Source organism: Copadichromis virginalis, linkage group LG18 (genome assembly GCF_057382275.1).
Source record: "Copadichromis virginalis isolate Kocher_CV1m ecotype Utaka linkage group LG18, C_Virginalis_male_GT1.1, whole genome shotgun sequence".
NCBI classification, from domain to species: Eukaryota; Metazoa; Chordata; class Actinopteri; order Cichliformes; family Cichlidae; genus Copadichromis; species Copadichromis virginalis.
Window position 1 is genome coordinate 2,777,734 of NC_140635.1, and position 15,556 is coordinate 2,793,289.

General features: G+C 39.5%; 2 protein-coding genes across 2 annotated transcripts in view; both read left to right on the forward strand.

Annotated features, from left to right (window-relative positions):
• The window catches only part of LOC146686914 (uncharacterized), a 280,227-nt gene that overhangs the window by 27,655 nt on the left and 237,016 nt on the right, over window positions 1-15,556 (forward strand). The gene's annotated exons all lie outside the window — the stretch shown is intronic.
• Window positions 11,055-15,134, forward strand: LOC146686917 (uncharacterized). The gene is made up of 4 exons (XM_085440149.1): window positions 11,055-11,985; window positions 13,880-14,191; window positions 14,324-14,398; window positions 14,752-15,134. Exons 1-4 carry the CDS (start codon window positions 11,847-11,849, stop codon window positions 14,898-14,900), a joined length of 675 nt encoding a protein of 224 aa, XP_085296275.1. The 5' UTR covers window positions 11,055-11,846; the 3' UTR covers window positions 14,901-15,134.

A 15,556-nucleotide genomic window follows, 5' to 3' on the forward strand; every position in this document is an offset into this window, starting at 1 on the left:
AAAGTTCAAAATTAATTTGCATTTTTCAGGATTTTTTTGTTATTGTTCTGTCTCTCAGTGTTCAAATAAACCTACCATTGGAATTATGGACAGATCGTTTCTGTGTTAGTGGGCAGACTTACAAAATCAGCAGGGGTTGAAATAATTTCTTCCCTGACTGTCATGAATTCTCTCTTACTTTTGCTGTTTTGCTTTGTTGTGTTCAGAATTTTTGGAAGGAATCTCAGGAGAAAGGTTTGTCTTTTAAAAAACAATTTATATTGCTTTTGGCAGTTGAAATTACAAGTTTACACAGCGCTGTGGACCTCTATGTGAACCAGCAACATGTTTCACAAAAAGGATGACCCTCAAGTGGGCTATACAACATTATATAGTGAGACAAAAACATAGATTATAGCAGCTATCTTCCTCCCGCACGGACGTGGCAGTCTTGGTGTCTGCTGCGAAGCATCCTCTTTTCTCCGTGACCTCGTCTGTAAGAGACAGTAAAGGAAAACACCTCTCTGCCTAGCCTTGATAATCTAATGTTATTATCCATTGTTCTTCTAGTGATTCAAAGTTGGTTTAAAATATCATATTCGGAACTGTCTGACCCAGAGACCTATTCTAATTATAATCTATGTGTGTAAGCGTTTGCAGTTACCCCTCTGCACTCCAAGTCATTTCCTACAATATATCAGTCCGCACAGTAATGCCGAACAAAGCTTATGACCTTCAGAAGACTGAGTGCCAACTCATTATAAGCACATTCGCAGTAAATGTATGAAAATGATTATAACCACTTATTTTCGTAAGAGACATCAAGCATTTTCAATCCCAACAGCTTCCCCTTCAGCAAAATCACACTTGCTGTACATCTCTTTCTCTCACAGTGTACTCGGAGACCAGTTTATCATCAAAATCTATATTTTCTGCATTATTCACTTGGTTATTATGCACCAGTTTAACTATGTGTACAGTGATGTATTTTTATATGACCTCTCTTAAACGAGGCTAATTTCTGCTGTTCAATTCCAAAGGAATTTAAACTTTTTCTAAATTATGCCAAATTGCAAAACTCTTAGGTCTGTCTCTAAAAAAAACCCCTCTGCTCTGCTTCACTTAAGCGGCATCAGGTAGTTTCCATATATTGATTCATGGCTTTCTTTAGTTCTGTGTCCTGTTACAGTGGGATGCAAAAGTTTGGGCAACCTTGTTAATAGTCATTATTTTCCTGTATAAATCGTTGGTTGTTACAATAAAAACTGTCAGTTAAATATATCATATAGGAGACACACACAGTGATATTTGAGAAGTGAAATAAAGTTTATTGGATTTACAGAAAGTGTGCAATAATTGTTTAAACAAAATCAGGCAGGTGCATAAATTTGGGCACTGTTGTCATCTTATTGATTCCAAAACCTTTAGAACTAATTATTGGAACCCAAATTGGCCTGGTAAGCTCAGTGACCCTTGACCTACATGTGAATCCAATTCTAAGAGTATTTAAGGGGGTCAATTGTAAGTTTCCCTCCTCTTTTAATTTTCTCTGAAGAGTAGGAACATAGGGGTCTCAAAACAACAGGGTAGACTTTGTGGTCGGCCGAGCAGATCCAACGGTGGGTGAGCAACTTAGCATCAGAGCGCTCCTGGGAAGATGGCATATTCCACTGTTTGGATACATCCTTGACCTGGTCTACAAGAGGGACTGTGCCCTATTGGACCAGAAACCGTAGCTCTCAAAAGGTTTCCACCTGGCTGTGTCTGAACCAAGTTAACAAGCCAGCATCTAGAGTTGGACAACCATGATCCAGCTCTCCAAGACCACAGAATAAAAGCTACACCCTAAGACCCCAACGACCAAAACCACAAGCAGATGTGCTGGATTTGCTCTGTTTTTATTTTATTTTTGTAAAAACAAAACTGATTTTGCACAGTAGCATTCAATCAGAAGTGGCCTGAATATGAGTATTTTGTGCTGTAGCACATTTTTAACATTTGCAGATTAAAAAAAAAACTATGTATTTTGTTGTTTGATATAATACTTTCCTTTGATGGAATTTTCACCTGTATTATCTAATGTACTTGTATTTGCATGACATTTCATATTTTTACCATAAAGGGACATCTCGACCGTTTGGTAGAGATCAATATTTTAAAAACTACAGGGTCTATTGAAAAAAAATATATAGATTGTGGTTATTACTCACCCAAATCAATAAGAAATGAATAAGAGTCAATAAGAAATTGAAAAACTGACCAGTATTCAGGTTTTTTAATTATTGTTTTGTGTATCCATTGAAGTGTAGATACTAACATATCCTGTGCCATGGCAGTCCTTTAAACATGGAAACTGATCAACTATTGATGATGCCAAAATTGCCCTTATTCCTGAAGTTGGGCTGCAAGCAAAAACAGTTGCATTTCATAAAATTGGATAAACAAAAACTTTACTTTTCTGTAGATTTCTTGTAAAATAAACAAATACAAAGAACAGAATTTAAAAAAAAAAAAAGAAACAAAACATTTTTAATTGATCCTCTTTGTTTTCACACACACACTTTAGGAGCTGCCACTGGAATCATTTTATTTGGGCCAGGACAGCACAGTGTCGCTGACATTCTGACCAAGAAGCCCAAATGCAGCCACAGTGAAATTGACAAACAAACAAACAAACAAACAAACAAACAAACAAACAAACAAACAAACAAACAAACAAACAAACAAACACCAACAACAACAACAACAACAAAATAAAAACATGATTGATTTCATTATGTGCAAGAAATACTCACTTTTCTCCATAGCGCTGCATTAAGTTAATTTGGACCCTCCATCCTTCATGTATGGATATGTGCTGGTGTTCTTCAAGACTGGCAACCTAAGATATCCCCCCAGGTGTACCTCACGGATGTTCTAAAGTTAAATAATCAAAGTTAAAACACTTTTAATGGTCATTTTAGAATAATTGAATCTACTTGTGATGGCTGCAGTTACAGCCACGCAGTGTCAATATCTACCAAACATCAGGGCCCTGTTTCAGGAAGCCGGTTTAGTGGAAAAACTGAGTAAGTATACCCTGAGTTAACGAAAACTCTGGGTTTTCGGTTTCACAAAGCGAGTTCAGCTGCAGCCTGAGTGAGTCACTATGACGACACACTCCGTGAAGCTAACCTGCCCCCTAGCAGGTTTACTACAACTAACCCTGACTGTCTCCGCCCCTTTGTCGGAAACCTGACAGTAGGAAGTGTCGGACATGGCGTGCCACTTCCTTGAAGAGCCAGTAGATCGTGAAGCCCAAATTCTCCGCAGAGCTCTCCGCCGGGAGAGAGTGATCAGAGCGCGTTTGGACATTTTATCATTTCCTGATGATTTCCTGTGCGAACGTTACCGTTTCTCAGCACAATCTATAAGTTATGTGAATAACATCCTCAGGCCATATATTACGCATGTGACACATCGCGGACATGCTCTCAGTTCATTACATATTATTTGTATTGCACTTCGGTTTCTTGCAAACGGGAGCTTTCTGTATAATATTGGTGACGCTGAGCACGTTTCCAAGGCTACTGTCTGTCGGGCAGTCAGGAATGTTACAGTTGCACTGAAACGTCTCCTGTACTCGTTTGTGGTGTTCCCCGGTCACAGACCCACAAGATTCATCAAAGAGGGATGCCACAAAATTGCAGGTATCAGGATGAACGAAACTTAATTCATGATGTGGTGATACTTGGACTACTACTTAAATTTTACATTTATTTTCAGGGTTCCCAGGCGTGATTGGCTGTACAGATGGTACTCACATTCCAATCATTGCTCCTTCAGTAAATGAAGGAGACTATGTGAACAGGAAGTCTTTCCACAGCATTAATGTACAGGTACATAGTTCCCTGTAGCATTTCAAACTAACAAATTATTTCATTATAGTAATGGATGCTAATTTGTGTTCTCTGCACTGTGAAGATCATATATGATGCTGCCAACATTATCACAAATGTGGAAGCCAAGCAGCCAGGCTCTGTCCATGACACACAAATATTCCGTGAATGTACACTGAGCACAAAATTTGGACATGGTGAGTTGAGAATACTTTAAAATATATAAAGACCAATTGCTACAGGGACATTTGAACTGAAGTGTATCCTTCTGTCTTAGGAGAGTTCACTGGCTACTTGCTTGGTGATAGGGGGTATCCATGTTTACCCTATTTGCTTACCCCTTACCCTGACCCTGACCCGGGCCCACAGCAGCGATATAATCTGGCTAATTGCAGGACAAGAGCCAGAATTGAAATGACTATCGGAATGCTTAAGGCCCGGTTCCAGTGCCTGCAAAGACTCAGGGTCACCCCAGAAAGGGCATGTGACATTATTGTGGCATGTGTGATTCTTCACAACATTGCCACAATTAGAGGAGAACACTGTCCTTCTGAACCAAACATCAGCAGTGATCCAAACCATGAACATCCTGACCCTCCCACGGACATACAAGATGGAAGTGCAGTCAGAGACACCATATGTCACAATCATTTCCTTTGACCCATCACCTCAACATGTTGAAAGAAGAATAAACAGATTTTTTGTTCAACTGGCTTTATTGGTCGCCTGTATTTCCTGTACACAAAGTATTAAAAGATGTAAACCTCATAAAGTGTCTCTGTTGCTTCCTCCTCTGTAACAGCTGTCAATGTTTCTTCATTATTTTCCTGTAGTAAAGAAATTAACAACATTGCTGTTCTACTGTAAACTCATATAATCTGTGGAGTATTACTCACAACTGCATGTTGGTCTGGCTCAACAGGAGGCTGCACCAGATGCAGTACACCATCACCATCAACTGATAGAATATGAGGTTTATACAGGTCACTTATAACTTACAAGGGACCAAATGGCAATTAACAAACATACCAAGCACCTTACACTTCATTGTCATTATGCTCTCAAAGACAACCAAGACTGAGGGAAGGCAAAATCAGTAGGAAAATAACTTCACTACAAAATAATCCATTATGGTAAAGAGTTTATCAAATGAATGAGCAGCAAAGGTGACTGTGAAGAAAGGATGTATGCACATCATGTATTATTTTGGATTTACCCCTTATGTAGGCACTTGTGTCTTGCGGGGTTATTGACTCAGAGGATGTCCCCGCAGAGATGCCTTCGGCCACAGGGCGCCCACTGTTTTGGCTGAGGGCCAACTGCTCAGCCTCTGTGAGTGGTGGTGGTGGAGGACCCCCACCTGTTTTTCGGGCCTCCGCTTTTTTTCTGTTGGCTATAACGGGCCACATTTGAGCATACAGAGTAAGCAAATATGTACTTGTAATGTGCTCAGATAATTTCAATAAGTGCTTACAGAAAGAAAATTAATGTAGCCTCTAACTGCAATTGATTTACATGGGACAAACAGACCAAGCACTATGGCTCATAATACAATTACACCTTACCTGTTTGGACTATATTTTTATATTTCATTTTTACTTGCTGCCAGGCACGTTTGGGGCCTGTTGGGTTGCACCTGTGCTCACATCACATCACAAAATAAAATGTATAAAATAACAAATAAAATAACATATGATAAAATAACGTGTTAAATGGGTGGAAATCCCTCGATCAATGTTTAAATTAACACTCACGCATTGACTCTGTCGGCTTTGTTTTGCCATGCATGCTCCCTTTCTTTTGCAGCTGTGGCTGTGTTACTTTTTTCCGCGGAATTTGCATGTTATCGGCATATGCTGCCATCAGAATTTCGGCCTCAAGCGCTGTGAAATACATTGACCGCGCCTTCTTTCCCTCCGTCTCCATGGTGACTCGCTTAATCTGTGCTCCGCTTATCAGGGCTTTATGTATCCTCGTCCGCACGCTTCACTTGGGGTTAAAGCAACTCCGCGTTGACTGAACTAATTGTTATCAGCCTTTCTGAAACCGAATATTCCGAGTTGGACAGTTCGGGGTTACTCAACCCTGAGTATCGTTTTTCACTCTGAGTTTTCCAAACCGGCTTCCTGAAACAGGGCCCAGTATTACAATAGAGGCTTAACCATAACACTTCACTTACATTTTTCTTTCTTTAAATATAGGATTTAATTTACAGGAAAATAAAGAATTGGTTTTGCTGTAGAATTAATTTACTTATATAATCAAATTATACTGTATTCTAAAATAAGTGCACACATTTTAGTTTACACTGTTATGTATGTATGATTTAACCTTTCTTTGTTTTCCGAGTTACCTCAGTGGCAGCTGCTCCCAGTCCCTTGGTTGATGAGCTAAAAGTTGGAGCAAGTCTATGTGGGGACCTGCAAATTGGGTCATACCACATTTCTGGATCATCGGGGGAAATGGAATTTGTGATGTTAGTTTTAGTTGGGTTTTGTGTGTTCTACGCCTTTCTGTGTTTTTGTTGGCTGATCAGCCACTGTTTAAGTTTCCCCTTTGTCTCCTCTAGGTAGGTTAGTTTGCTTGAGTTAGTAGTATTGTTTTTTACCAGCTTTTGAGTAGAGTTCTGTTACTTTGACCTCTTTTATGGGCCCAAGATTTAGAATTTTCTGTATAATTTAACCAAGTTTGTTGTAGGGTCAAATAAAAAAAATGTTTTTTTGCACTTTAACCTGTGCCTGACGTTCCTTCACTGCTCGGTCCATCACGATACTAAAAAGTTAGCAAGGATAGCATTTCTCATTTTTAATTTTCATTAAAGTGAATGTAGATAGATATAAGTTAAAAAAAAATATATATATATATATAAGCAAGTGTGATTGCACAGCTTGTGTACCCTGAACCGATCATTCGGGCAATTAAGTCGGTGACTTTCGTCTGCTTTCGCACAGTGTCATAGAGTAGCTAGCACTGCCTCCATCTAAGTGAAGAGTAGATTAGCTGTATACTGAGAGGGTCTGAATGCAGCCAACATTCTCAGCCCCGCGAGGTTAACCCTTTCACAACTGTAGTGGGATTTCTCTTTAATGTATTGTCTTAATGAAGATGCTTTGATGTCACTTGGTTTTAGGCTACGTCCACACTAGCCCGGATAGATTTGAAAACGGCGTTTTCATCTGAAAACGCTCTGCATCCACACCAGCATTTTCAGAGTTGTGTGTCCACATTGAAATGGCTCAAAACTCTTAAGATCCAGTACTGCGCATGTGTGAAACGCAAGAAGATTCGGCCTGCCTCATTTCTGTCTGCCGCTTATTTACTTTCTGGCTCGTTGAAACATCACGGCAAAATGTTGAGGAAAAGCACCGAGTTTTTTAAATGGACTAACAATGAGGTGGAGTTGTTGCTGCGAGTAACAGAAAAGTACAAAGTTGCAAAAGCGAGTGAGAATTAAAGAATTTGTAGAAACGCTATCTGGAGCATGTACAAACTGATATTAATCTTTAATAGGGCTGTCAAAATTGAGAGCAATCAAAACAACTGCTGCATAATGCACTCCGCTATCTTTGTTTAATTGGTCACATGACTGCATCACATGACTAAAATGCGTCATCGTTTTAGAAAGTGTGCTTTTTCGAGTGTCCACACTGCGACGGGACAGCTCCATTTTGAAAAATATCCGTTTTCGAGAGCGTTTTCAAAACGCTGGGTTTTCCTTGGGGAAAACGCCGTCTCAGTGTGGACGGGAGGCCAAAATGGAGAGAAAACGATGCGTTTTCAAACGAAAATGCATTAGTGTGGACGTAGCCTTAGTGTGTCCTGTTCACACCTTATTCATGCCGGTAAACAGATGGCGGGAGCCTGGTGAGTCCCAGGAAATGGAAGTTCATATGGGAAAGTTTGAGCCCAGAGTGGGCGAGATTCTCACAGGTGATAGAGGTTTTCTGTTTAGAGCCAAGGTGTGAACTACAACTGTAAAAAGCCTTTTGTTCCGTGACTGTTTTAAAAGGGACCTGAACTGTTCATTGTCAGAGACGACTCTCAGTGCCCCCTGACTGACGTCTCTCCTCATGCATGGGAAATAAAGGCGTAAGTTTCACAGAAATTGCTTATGTATAAAGAAGGTTAATAGTTGGTTTGGGCGTGATAATATAGGCTGTGAGCCCACGTTTAATAATCACGCTAAGAAGTTCAGTGAGCTATCTGCAAAAGCCTGGTTAGTCTACCAGCTGTACAAGGTATTTGCTATAATTGTAGTGTAATATTGTGAAAATTTGTAATGTATGGTGTTCTAATATTTTATGTTTTAATTTAGAATGCACAAGACTGTAAAGTTATTCTTCTAGGACCTCCGAAGTGGCAGGCGGCCAAAAGGTAATTTTTTATTTTTATTTTCTGTTAAAGCACAAGTGTTACTTTTAATAGACTGAAGCAAGCCTTTGTGTTTTAGGTTTGTAGTTTTCACGGTGTTCAATAAATGCAGCAAAGCGCCCATCTTGAAGAAGCCGTGCCTGTGTTGTCATTTCGGAGTTACAAAAAGTGTTGGGTTTTAACTGCTCATCATGTCTGCAGGCTTTGTTAACGAATTTCCACAACACAACTTAGCCTTGTGTGTTGACTAAGAACCAAAAGGCTTAATACAAATGATATTTAGAAGGCAGTAAATTAGTGTTTTTTTATTTTACTTTGATTACACGTAAATTTTGGAGTGGCGGACCTTAAAGCTACTGAGGTCTCAGAGTGAGGATTGAAGATGGTGGCTAAATATTGGTGGTGGCAGTATAAATACTCAGGTATGTTGCTGTTGCCATCCCAAGTGCAGGTATGCTCGTGCCTTTTGCGTGGTCTAGTGAACGAGAGAAAGAAGGGGATCAAAGTATTAGCGCAATCTATCTTTAAAAAGTCGAAATGGGACAAATTATCATTTCCTTTAAATTTTAAAATAAAAATATGTTGTTATCAACATAGAGGTCATTTAGGTTAAATTAAATAATTGAATTTAATTAAATAGTTAGACTGTGTTCCTTTTTCTTTAACCTTTCCCCCACAAATGCAACACCCAATCTCATAATTTCTTTGTTCTGTATACAGTGATCTCTAAATAATTTGTCAAACAGAGCAACCTCAGCCTCATTTCAAATAATAACTTTAAAGGATGATATCAAGCATTTTTAAGTTGAAATAGCTTTCTTCATCACAAGCTGGCTGGTGTAATCTGTTAAAAGACCTTTGACGAGTAGGTAAAGTTCTAGAATAAACTAATAAATTGCATTATCAACCATATGATTTTCAAACTGTTAGAATTCACCTTTTACTTACCATGTTTTATTTCATAGTAGTGGAGAAGTCCAGTGATATCTGATCAGGTCACAGTCTAGTTGAAAAAGGCAGTTTGTGAAGAATGATCTGGCTTCTTCTGAGGCTGATGTTCAACTCTAACAAATGGGTAAACTTTTTACCCAATATTTTATCAAAGCTTCCCAACCTATGACCTAACAGAATGAGTCAAGCTGTGGAATGAATTGAAGAACCCGTCACATTACTAACCCAACTCCTGAGTCATGACTTTTGAACCAATATTTGGTCACAATAACCCAACTTACAAACCTACGGCTTTTACCCCAAAGTTGAGTTATGAAAATAACCCAGCATATTTTTAGGTTTTAGTAACCAGGGCAGCACAAGCTGAGATTACTCTTGTGCCAAAGATGAAATCAGATTTTGAACTTTTCTTCCTGGATGCCATCATGAAATTCATCCATATCAGGAGATGTTCCAGATCAAAACTCTTTTTTACATGCAGATGCAACAAAAGTGCTGCAGTGACAATGTCACAGCCCGGAGGATCAGCAGGCCGCTGATTAGTAGTTTTGTCTCCCTCTCTCTCCCTCCCTCTCTTTCTCTCGCCTTCTCTCTCTCTCTCTCTCCAGGGCCGAACTCACTGCAGGTTCGCGCCCTCGGCTCACGCCCCTCTGAAGAGGAAACACCTGGGCCTCATTAGTGCAGCCGGCATTTAAGCCAGGGGAGTGACTTCTAGTCATCGCTGGATCGTTATGTGTGACTTGTATCCCCTGGACCCGACCTTGTGTTCCCTGAGTGGATTCCTATTTTTGTGAGTGTTTGGAGAGAGACTGATCGCGAGTGGAGACTGTCTGAAGAGGAGCAAGTGTCTTTTCCCCTACCTGGATTCCCCCGGAGCCTTTTTCACTGTCACTGCTTTAGATATAGCACCACCCCTGTACTATTTGTATATACACCTGGTGGAACTGTAATAAATACCAACTGTGTGCCTCTAACCTTCTGAGTCCTGTGTGTGAGTCTTCAAGAGAACCGTGACAGACAAAGATGGATATAAAGATACAGGATTAATTCATCATGTAAAAGAAATACATATTTAAGATACACAGAGCAAAACATCTGCATTAAGCATTAGGGAGTACTTTAAATTGATGGAGTCAAGTGACAGTTTGGATTTATTTGTGGAAGAGAGGAAATGAAAGGGCTGTTGAAAATCTTTGAGCACTTAAGCCTGACATGGTGAAGCTCTAAACGGGGCAACCCTAATGTGTCTGAATAAATGGTGAGTCATTTAGCATAAATACCACGAGTGATGATCATTTTAATAATGAATAGATGATTTTTTTTACTCAATGTGTATTTTTAATTCTGTCTCTGTGCTTTTTGTTCTTAAGGCCTTTAGTGAGCTGTCCATGGTGCTGAACAAGCATAAATCACTATTTAACTACTTGGAATTTTCCTTTGGATTTTATCCTTGCTCATCCAGTCACTTTTAATTCCAAAACACAATAAAGTGTTACTTTTGTTAGTTTGAGGAAAGGGTAGGACTGAACTATTAAAATGAACTCCCCGATCCTCCACTGCCTGAACAGCATCTTTCCTCCCTCTGTTTTCTATCTTTGTCTCTCTGTGAGCGTGGCATTTGTGGTGTGTGTGATGTGTGTCGGTGGGGTTTGGCAGTTCTGCTGGTTCCTGCTCCTCCTCGGCTGGAGCACCTGCAGTAACTGATAATCAGTCCAGCACATCAGTTTGGAAGAATTTGACTCCATTTTTGACACAGAGCAGCTTTAATTCTGACATGTTGGATTTTCTCACATGAACTGCTCGCTTCCAGCTCTTTCACACCATTTCTGTTGGACTCTGTTGGACTCTGTTGTTGCAAAGCTCTATTTTTAACAGCAGGCATGGACGCTGTGTGTTCCTACGAGGCTGCTGGAGCTGATTGAGGCCACTCAGTACAACACTGATGATTCCAGCAGACATGCCACAGCACATTTCAGAAGCATCCCTGAAGCATCTCTTTGCTCTGCACCACTAAAAATAACTCTGGATCTATTTTTTACAGAAGCTCCATCAAGCTGCAGAAAACAGAGGAAAATGTGCAGGACAGAAGAAACAGCAAAGGAAATCCTGTCAGTGTTGAAAATAGAAGAGCCTGTGCAGACCAACATGTTTCTCTTCTAAAATCCACCAGGTGAGGTTTGAAGGACGCAACAAAACCACATCAGAAAGACATCAGAGACTCATCACATCACTCGCTGGATTCACTGGATTCTTTTTCTTTCACCATTATTTGGAACAAAGAGAACAAACGTGACTGGTTTGTGTCATTGTGGTGCTGCATGGCCCACTTTCTCCTGAGATTCAGTTCACAGACAGATGTTCTGATAGTTTTCTTTACAATTTGCTGCTAGAATTCAAAATTGATTGTGTGATTAATGATGGTGAGCCAGATGGGCCAAACCATGATCCTATCAGCAGCATGTTTCATTGTAGTGGTGCATCATTGATGGGATAAATGGACTGGTGCTTATATAGTGATTTTCTATTTTCATGTGGACTAAAGTAGTGGACTGACCAACAGACTGACATTAACATCAGAGCCGTGCTGCTAGTGTGGCTAAAAGAAAAGAGAAGAAGAGACAGTCATGTTGATATGAACATTAGAGAAACACATCATGGAGCTGAAATATGATCCTGCTTCCTCATTTGGACTCATTCACCTCAGCTGACACGTTCAACAGCAGACAGGTTTTTGTAGCAGTCTGTCTCACTGTGGGAGTGGGATGGTACCTCATCTTTGGCTCTGGAACTAAACTGTCTGTAACAGGTAAGAACAAACATTTATTTTCCTTCAGTTGTTTTATTGTAGAAGCTGAAAATGTGTTTAAAGTCAGTTTGTGCTGCTTCAGGCTTTACATGTTAGTTTTTCATCATTAGTAGAGAATTCATCTGCAGCCATTGTTACATAAGAAAAGCTCAATAATCTCTGAAAACATGTTGAAATCTCACTGAACAACTAAAGTTATTCTTTATTTCTGCAAATATTAGTGATGTTACAAATATTTAGGATTTGATCCTCTCAGTGATTCTGCTGGTTTTTAACACAAGATCATATTTGACATTAGAAGTAATGTCGAAGCAGTAAATTTGTAAATATAAATAATGCTGAAGTGAAAATGTAGACATGGTTTTTGATAATTGTCGAAGAGACATTTTCCTGGTTCAATCAGTCTTTAAAAAAAAATAATAATTAAAAAAAAAAAAAAAAAAAAAAAAAAAAAATATATATATATATATATATATATATATATATGAATATGTTAATTGTCATAAAAACTGAGACATTTAAAATTTGTGTAAAATGTGATTAAAAAATGCAGGATAAAATTTGAGATTGTTACAGTCTTTCAGTATTTCTTGCTTGTTTGATTTGTCTTAATTGCAAAATTCAAAGATTTTGGCAGAAAACACAACTTTGTAAAATAATTTCACATTCTTTAGATATTATATCATAAACACGGATTAATAAATTTGTTTTACTCTACTATAAATTTCATATTAATTGCATTTAAATGTGTGCAGTGATACTTTCACATATTTTTAAAAAGTATAGCAACAACAAAACTGATGTTCTGCTCTTGTCATCATTGTAATAAAATAGTTCAGCATCATTCACTTTGTAAAACAAGTATGTTATTTATTATAATATGTTTTATATATCATTTCAGTTGTATTAAGAAAAATTTTTATTTATTGCCCAATAATATATAATATATATGAAATCACACCGAGAAAAAGTTGAAGAAATGTCAGTTTGGTTCAGCCGTGTCTCGCTCTTGTGTGCAGTTTCCTTATTTCCCTATATGTATTTATAGTGTGTTTTCTTGAGTTCGTCACTGGTCCGTCTGTGTTACCTCGATGTGTTATTCTGTGTTTCACCCTAGCATTATCCCGCACATCATCCTGCGCGTCATGCTGTCAGGTTTTTGTAGTTAGTTCCTGTCCTTGCCGCCTCTGTGTTACTCTGCATTTTCACCCAGTGTCAATAAAGCGCACTCTTCTCATCTGAGTCAGCGCCTACATCTTTGGGTTCTTCTCTCACTCCACACAGCTCGCCTTAGCTGTAACTCATTTATCAAAGTAGTTTTCTTCCAATTTTTGAACTAAAAGAATTAAAGAAAAAACAACATATGGTCTTTAAAATAAATTGTATTATACATGACAAGAATGTGAATTTTCTTGGATGACTTGAATTATGTGGAATTACTTTTTATTTCCTTGTTAGTGCGAAATATTATGAATTAAGATTAATGCATTTTTATACAGAAGAGGATCTCTGTTAGAAATCCTGTAAGGGCTAATATGGAAAATACATTTTCACTTGTATCAAGACAAATATATATATTTTAAGATTGGACTGAACTAAATTTCTATAAAACAATAAAAAGCAAACACATGACGAATTAAACTGAAATGAATTTAATTTGACTTTTAAAAACACACTGAGTGTTCCTCATGTGAGCCATGATGACATGAGGTGATGACTGTGTTTGATATGAAGCTGAATCCAGTGTATGTAGTGAACTTTGTGCTGATGAGTAGTTTAGTGATCAGAGTCCATGTAGTTTCCAGGATCAGACTGAATGCAGTGCAGTGCTGGAAGCTGCTGCTGACTGTGTGAATGTGTGTCTGTGCTGCTTGTTGCTGCTGTCAAACTTCAGATGAGCAGGTAGTGAAGCCCGTGGTGAGCGTGTACCCAGCAGCATCCAGAGCCCACCTGGAGGGGAACAGCTCCCTGCTGTGTGTGGCCTCAGCCATGTTTCCTCCTCTGGTCCAGTTCTCCTGGAAAAGACAGAAGAAGAACGGCGGAGAAGCGGAGGAGCTGCCCCCTGCTGAGGGAGAGCAGCTGGAGCTCAGAGAGGCGGGACGCACCATTGCCATCAGGATGGTTGATGGGAGCCATTCTGACACATATAAATACAGCTGCTGGGTGAAGCACGAGGGGGGCACAGTGGAGGCCCGAACACAACAAGGTAATGAAGGCTTGGTGACTGTGTTCAGCAGTGATTCAGCTTCATGTGGAGATGCTGTCAAAGAGAGCAGAGCAGCAGAGGACTGACATTTCTCACTGCAGCTCCAAACATTTGACTCCTTTTCTGTTTCAGAGCTTCCAGCTCCAGCAGCCTCCTGTCCTCCAGAGAGAGAGCCAGCAGACCTGCCAGCTCTGCAGCCAGCTGACTGTAAGATCACCTGCTGCCTCTCTGCATGGACAGCTCCAATGTCCAATGAGGCAGCTGGAACAAGTTTAGGCTCTTAAAGTTGCACTAATTGATCAAATCTTCATCCAACAAGCTCTGATAAAGCCACTGTACACTAGCTGCTCAGCACCAAACAGCAGACAGACCATAATATGTCAGAGATCAGTTTGTTAGCTGCTTGTGGAGTTCTTCTGCCCCCAAGTGGACACAAACACTATATCAATTCATCCACTTGAAGAAGAAGCTGTGACTGTTTCTATTTGGACTTTTTCTCCTTGATCTGAGAGGAATAACCCGACTGTCTGTCTGTCTCTTTGTGTCTGTCTGTCCTTCAGTGTCCTTCCAGTCTCAGTGCAGGGTGAAGCTGCTCTGCCTGCTGTACACAGTGCTGATAGTGAAGAGTCTGGTGTACTGCTGTGGACTCTCTCTGCTGATGATGCTCACAAACAAGGGAGCGTCCACCAACTGCACACATGCTGACTGACTGTTTCCTGCTCGCCTTTTCTCACCATCACATCTCATCAATTCATCTCATTCATCACTTTGATCACAAATGTTAGTTATGATGTGTTGTGCTTATTTTGCCTTTTTCTTCAACAGTTAGAAGATCGTCTGAAATAAATACATCTTTACATGTATTGTTGCTCTGAGTTAGAATTCTTTTTGTGCTTATTGTGACTTTTATTGTAGTAACAAAAACCATCAGGAATATTTTTATCACAAGTTTTCACTTTTTGTTTGATTTTCAAACGTCAAACAGTGTAGTTGTGTTTGTGTGAACAATAAAGATTTGAAGATGAAGAGTTTGATTCTACTTTCATTGTGTGATCAACAACAAGCCGTGTGAGTGAAGCACAAACTGACTGTATCCAAACTTGCTCTCCTGCAGCAGACGGGCTGTGTGGGTTTCTGCTCTGCAGCCTCCACACCGTTAGCTGTGGCTTTCACTTTAATAACACAATGACAGTTACAAGCAGGAACTCTGCTTCAAGAATGATTCCAGGAAGGATCTGTGTTCTTCACCTGTGAGAGAAACAGCTCAAATCCTCAACTCACAGCTGACAAATGAACTTTAATGGAATCAAAGGAGAGACCATGAAGCCCCTGCAGTCTGCTCAGCTCCCATTTTATTACCTGAGC

Excerpts from the sequence above, each read along its gene's own strand:
- LOC146686917 (XM_085440149.1), top strand. The coding sequence starts at position 11,847 with ATGATCCTGCTTCCTCATTTGGACTCATTCACCTCAGCTGACACGTTC. Across the intron at positions 11,986-13,879 it reads AACTAAACTGTCTGTAACAG|ATGAGCAGGTAGTGAAGCCC; the intron begins GTAAGAACAAAC and ends GTCAAACTTCAG. Across the intron at positions 14,192-14,323 it reads GGAGGCCCGAACACAACAAG|AGCTTCCAGCTCCAGCAGCC; the intron begins GTAATGAAGGCT and ends TTTCTGTTTCAG.